Below are 6,260 nucleotides of genomic sequence, written 5' to 3'. Positions count from 1 at the left end.
AAAGTAACTAAAATAGTTCTTAGTTCTTTAGTTACTTAGTGTTATACTAGTTATTTTAGTTAAATAACTAGTAGCTATTTTGGTTTATATACATATAATATATATATATATATATATATATATACTATTTACAAATAATTTCTTAAATTTCAGTTACTTTTTTAAAACATAGAACAGTAAATAAAAATGTATAGAAAACAATGACCTCTACTACTTATGATGTTAAAAGTTTCTTTGTACTCGTGTGTCATACTTGCTAAGTCACATCAAAATTTTGCATGTGGAGGATGAAAAAAAGTTTTATATTTTGAATTAACAAAAATTATAAATTACTATACTGATACCACAAAATTACACTGTAACGTATCATACTTCTTAACTAAGTTGTACTTGGGTCTAAAAATATCATTTCTGATCACCATATAACCTTGAGACCTCTCTTCAAACATGCAACAGAAAAGATGGCTTTACCCAAGTAAACACTTTAAGAAGACTGGAAGGATTGTGTAGTTCAAAATGAGAGCTTTTGATTGGTTATAAACATGCAACAGAAAAGATGGCTTTACCCAAGTAAACACTTTAAGAAGACTGGAAGGATTGTGTAGTTCAAAATGAGAGATTTCGATTGGTTATAAACATGTAACTGAGAGAAGTGAGCATAGGTAAACAAGTGGTGGACTTGCTAAATATAATATCATCTCAGCAAATAGGAAAGGTAGGAGCTTCTTATTTTATATTCTAGCTTGTCAATATTGGTAATTTCAGTTTCTAATTTGTAAGAAACTATAGACATTATAAAATGTAACATGAACAAAAGCAGGAGACAAAACTACCACATCACACACAAAAACTGATATTTTCTTTTAAATTAAGAAGTTAAGTAATGTATAACACTAAAATTTGAATTATAAACTATAATTTGATGACAAATTTATTGACATACATTCATAGAATAGTAGTTTGATAAAACTTTGAATGTAAGTCTCCAAATGTAATGACATGGCCTCTAACTCCTACCTATAGAGAAAGGGTTAATTAAATAGAGTTATTTAGTATAGTAGTATTGTTAGTATAAAAAAAAGTAGGCTTAAGTTTCCTTGAAAGTCAACAGCAAGAAACATGAGGATCCAGATAAGTATTATAATTCTTGTTTGTCATGTGTATTCTTTATTTATTATTACAAAAGTAATTAAAATACAAAAAAATCATAAACTTGTTAGGTTAAATAAGGATAGATTAGGTAAGATAACGAAAAAAATGTTCTTCATGAGGTAAGATAGCAAGCAGCTTGTGCATTATGTAATTGATACAGTAATGGGAGTGCATGTTTGCCAATTTGGTGGGATTATTAGTTAGACATGGTTCAAAATAAAACAATAAAAACTTAAGTATAAATAGTTGTATACTCTTACAAGCTTTAAGCTATTTAGAAAAAACAATTGTGGTTTCCTGTTACAATTTGTAGTCATTTTACAAAAAAAAAAAAAAGAAGTAACTTAGATTTAGTTCCTAATTTTTTTACAGTGGTCATGAGGTCAGTCAAATCAAAAACCTCATATACAGTTAGGGTGGAGAAACTGACGGATAAAATATGTTTTCCTGAAAACAGAAAAATTTGATATTTATTTATGAGGTTTTATAAATCTTTATGCATGAAATTTGACAATTTTCTGATGAGGAAAAGTACCTTAAGTTTTAAAATCAAAATTACTTTGCATGTTGGATAATCACCATTTCAAGTGCAAGTAAATCTTTAGTTAACATACTTCATTAAAAAACTGATTTTTTTGTGTCCAAAAACCTTGTACTGTTTAGTGATAGTCTGGAAATTTCATGAAGGTATGTAAACATTATCAAAAGTTAATAATGCTTGGAGACGGCTTGAATGGGTAATGAAGAAAAACTTTAATACAAGTTTAACATAACAGCAAATGTACAATGTTTCGACAAGGTTTTGTCATCATCAGGTACAAGAAGGTACATGGACATGAATTCCAGTAGTAGATGTCTGCATATCATATCAAACTTCAAGTCACCTGAAACTTGTTTTACATGAAAAACTCAAAATTGACATTAATGTGCCTTATCATAAGTACAATATGAAGAATTCTAATTACCTCTTTTTAACTCTCTTGGTCGGTTGATTCAGCCGAGTTTTTTAACCCAAAATTTATCTTTAGAGTTTCCATATTATAACGTCTAATATGTTCTGTGTATCTTCATGGAATTTTGCAAGCTTTCAGTAAACATTACAAGCCTTTTGCAGACAAAAACAATCAAAATTTTTAACCAAATATTTTTACCAAAATTTTCTCTATGAATATATGAAGTCAAAGTGTTGGCTGCTCCAAGGGCAAAGTGATTTTCATGTTAAGATTAAGAATACTTTTCTTCATCTGAAAATTGTCAAATTTCATTTGCATACTCTCTAAAACCTCCTAAATAAATTTCAAATGTTTTTTTCAGTAAAACTTTATATTTTACCTATTATGTTCTTTACCCTAACTCTACACAAACTGAAAACTTTGTACTGTCATTTAGTTTGTGTTTTAGTGGAACGATCCCAAAGAAGCTATGAAGTGAAACATTGTGTCCAATTAAAGAAAAATAACAAATTTTGGTGTTTTAAAGTAATTTTCTTCTAGTTTTAAAGTCTTTTACACACCAATTCATACTACATAAATTAAATAAGGAAACATCCAAAACAGTTTAAAACTGTAGCAGTATACATCTGTTTTACATAAATTTTATTCTTTATTGCCCTTTAAACTATGTCTAACAAATAATCCCACCACACAAGTTGTAAGACACTCAAACATGCTCCTCACATTACCCTATTGAATTATGTAACTCATGAGGTACTTGTGAGCATACCTTGTGAAAAATTATTATTTTTCTTTATCTAACCTAATCTTATCTAACTTATTAAAATTCTAATTTTATAATAATAAAAAAAGAACACACAAGAAAAACAAGAAATATAGTACTTAACTAGGTCGTTTTTTTTCTGTTGCTGTCAATACAACTTGAGCCAACTTTTTTTTATCCTAATAGTACTACTACATTAAATAATTTTTTCATTTACTTAAGTTATGCAACTAAGAACACAGAATAACAACATATAAAAAGCAGACAATGTCCTATAACTATCATAATTTTTCTGGCTTTCTAACTATGTCATAACAGCCGTTAAACATTCAGTTTAACTTGTAGATGTGTTTTCTGTGGGAATAAAGTTTGAACTAGAAGCAAAATAGAATCCTCTGTACAGCAAAACACAAATATGTCATTTGTAGTATAAAACATCAGAGAGAACTATTGGAAATTTGTGAAAGATGGCATATGACAGGTGAGACTGATTTCCTATTTTATTGCTCCCTAGACAAATAAGATTGAAGACTATAAATATACTATAATAAGTAATTTACATACTTTTGGAGGGATGGTAAATAAATTAGAGAAGAGGATTTTTTAAAATATTTCCTTATAAAATGAAGAACTTAAAACTTTGATGATAAGTTTACTTGTATAAAGTGACATTAAAGTAATTTAATTAAATTCTGAATGTAACTCTCTAAACAGTTGTAACATGCACAGTAGAGGATACCTATATGGATAGTGTTATTTGTTTTGAACAGTGTGTCAAACAGATATAGACATTTAGAGAATTTAAGTTTTCACATACTGCTAGAATAAAAATGAGGTCATTTGGTAGAATAAAATATTATAAAACATAACTCACCATTCAGCATTAGGATGCATTGTGGATACCATCTGAGGAAAGTCAATTAATGTAGCATGGTCCTTTTCATCAAGCATGATGTTAAACTCATTGAAATCTCCATGTATAAGTCCATGAGTGGCTAATCGCACAAGCAGGTTCATTAAGTCGTCATACAAGATTGGAGGGTCAGCAACATGGTGGACTTGACATCTTTTTATATGTATTAAACAAATGAAACTACCAGTTTTATATTTATCTTTTATCAGCTACAAATCTTTGACATATACAAAACTCTGTAACAATGATTTAATTAACCAAAGAAAATAACTTTTAAAATTGTTTTAATATATTTCAATATTAGTTAATAAAACAAAGTAATATGGAGGGTTAATTATACTTTATATGAAAGATGTACCAGGTCCCAGGTTGTAGTATGCTAATACCACACATTTCACTCTCCCAAAGTTTGGAACAGATTAAATCCAGTTGAGGTCATCATCTGCTAAATTTGTCTTCAGCCATTACTTTTATAGACTATTCACTCAATGAACCGTTTCCTCCAATATGCTGCTTCACTTTCTGTAGTTACCTTGTGACTATCAAAAGTAGATATTTTCATATGATGATTCCTGTTTTCCATATAGCCAGCTACAGAGAGGTGTATTGTGAATTCAGTTTTGGCACTTTCACACTACATCAAATTCCAAGAAGTTTTATCTTGGATGCAAAACAGCAAAGACTTGCTGTGGAAGTCTCAGCAATGTCCTGGCACTTCTGTGCCTGCTGATCATACATTGATATTTTTGGAGTTTATCCTGAAGAAAAGTTTCTGTTCATTCCTTAAGTATAGTCGCAATTTCATTTTGTTTTAATTCAACCAAAACAAAGTGCTCTAATGTACCACATTTCTGCATATAACATTAAGGTCAATCTTAAATCACACACCTTGATGAAAAGATTCTCCTCCGTATGTGAATATCAGTTTGCATCATATTTACAGAAGGCTCACAGTGTCTTTAACAGATATGCTAAAGAAGAGAACAGCATGAACACATTTTATTTTTATAGTTCTTAGAAACATTACTGTAAATTAGACACATAACTTGATGCTTTATCCTGATGTTGACAAACTACTTTGTCAATCTGGTCATACAGTGTAGAAATTATATTTCACTTAACTTGTTAACAATTTCTCCTGACAGTATCCAGACTTTACATTTGGTTTATTATGCATTCTGTGAAGTTAAAATTTCTCATTACATGAGAAAATTTTGAATTGTGGCAACCATAACACCTGAAAAAAACAACTTTCTTCACAATCTATATTAGAAAAGATTTATCACTTTATAGTCAGTATCAAGTTGCTTGTTTCTTATTACAGTGAGCTAACGACCAATGTTAACTACTAAATGGCTACTAAACACTTTACTGTGGCATAAGACCCATGTCTGAGAGCATAAGCTATATTCATTCTTTTAACTTAAGATTAACCCTCCATACACTTCAGGATGTTGGATGATAATCCACATTAAATACGTATATTGTTTAATCAAATTTACTATTACATATAAGAGATACTTTAATAAGAAATAAAAGTGGCTCCAAGTTTGTATTTTTACTTGATTTCATTTGGAAGGACTAACACATTTGGCCTCTTGTTTTTTCATAGAACTATAATAAGAATAATAATTCCAATACCTCTGGTTACTTTGATGTGGTTAATAAACCTAGGTTCTGCAATGTAAATAGCCTAACTAATTCCAAAACCTCTGGTTATTTTGATGTGGTTAATAAACCTAGGTTCTACAATGTAAATAGCCTAACTAATTCCAATACCTCTGGTTACTTTGATGTGGTTAATAAACCTAGGTTCTGCAATGTAAATAGCCTAACTAATTCCAATACCTCTGGTTACTTTGATGTGGTTAATAAACCTAGGTTCTGCAATGTAAATAGCCTAACTAGAATTTTTTCAAACAGTTTATTGCCATTAAGGTACTCTTGTTAAATTGGAATAATCTAGTAATAATTGACAACAGAATGTGTAAATATTATATTTTGTAATTAATGTTTTATTTGTCCTGTATTCTCCTCAAAATGAAAATAAACCATTTCGATGTAGAAATGATCTCTCAGTAGTTGTTAATAAAAACTATAGAATGCAGTAATACACAAAAACACTATCATAATTACCTGAAATTATAATCAGCTAAATATTAGTGAAATACTGATATTAAGTAAAACTTATACATTATTCATTTTTAAGAACATTGTCATAATTGTAGATACTCCTGTGAATAAGATTTAGTGCTAAATCTGAAGCTTTTATTCAATCAAAATACTTCTAAAATCATAAGACCACAAAAAGCATATATACACATTAATATATTTAGTGCTAAATCTGAAGCTTTTATTCAATCAAAATACTTCTAAAATCATAAGACCACAAAAAGCATATATACACATTAATATATTTAGTGCTAAATCTGAAGCTTTTATTCAATCAAAATACTTCTAAAATCATAAGACCACAAAA

At 29.0% G+C, this 6,260-nt stretch overlaps 1 protein-coding gene across 1 annotated transcript in view; it reads right to left on the bottom strand.

Moving 5' to 3' along the window:
* LOC106471702 (serine/threonine-protein kinase RIO2-like) overlaps nt 1–6,260 on the bottom strand; it is a 39,770-nt gene that overhangs the window by 9,598 nt on the left and 23,912 nt on the right. Inside the window, exon 7 of the mRNA XM_013932319.2 lies at nt 3,743–3,934. Within this exon, the coding sequence (XP_013787773.1) occupies nt 3,743–3,934 (192 nt within the window). The remainder of the gene's footprint in view (nt 1–3,742; nt 3,935–6,260) is intronic.

This window comes from Limulus polyphemus, unplaced genomic scaffold (assembly GCF_000517525.1).
Source record: "Limulus polyphemus unplaced genomic scaffold, Limulus_polyphemus-2.1.2 Scaffold4800, whole genome shotgun sequence".
Classification (NCBI taxonomy): domain Eukaryota; kingdom Metazoa; phylum Arthropoda; class Merostomata; order Xiphosura; family Limulidae; genus Limulus; species Limulus polyphemus.
The sequence above is the reverse complement of the archived record's forward strand: the minus strand, read 5'-3'. Positions and strand labels throughout refer to the sequence as shown.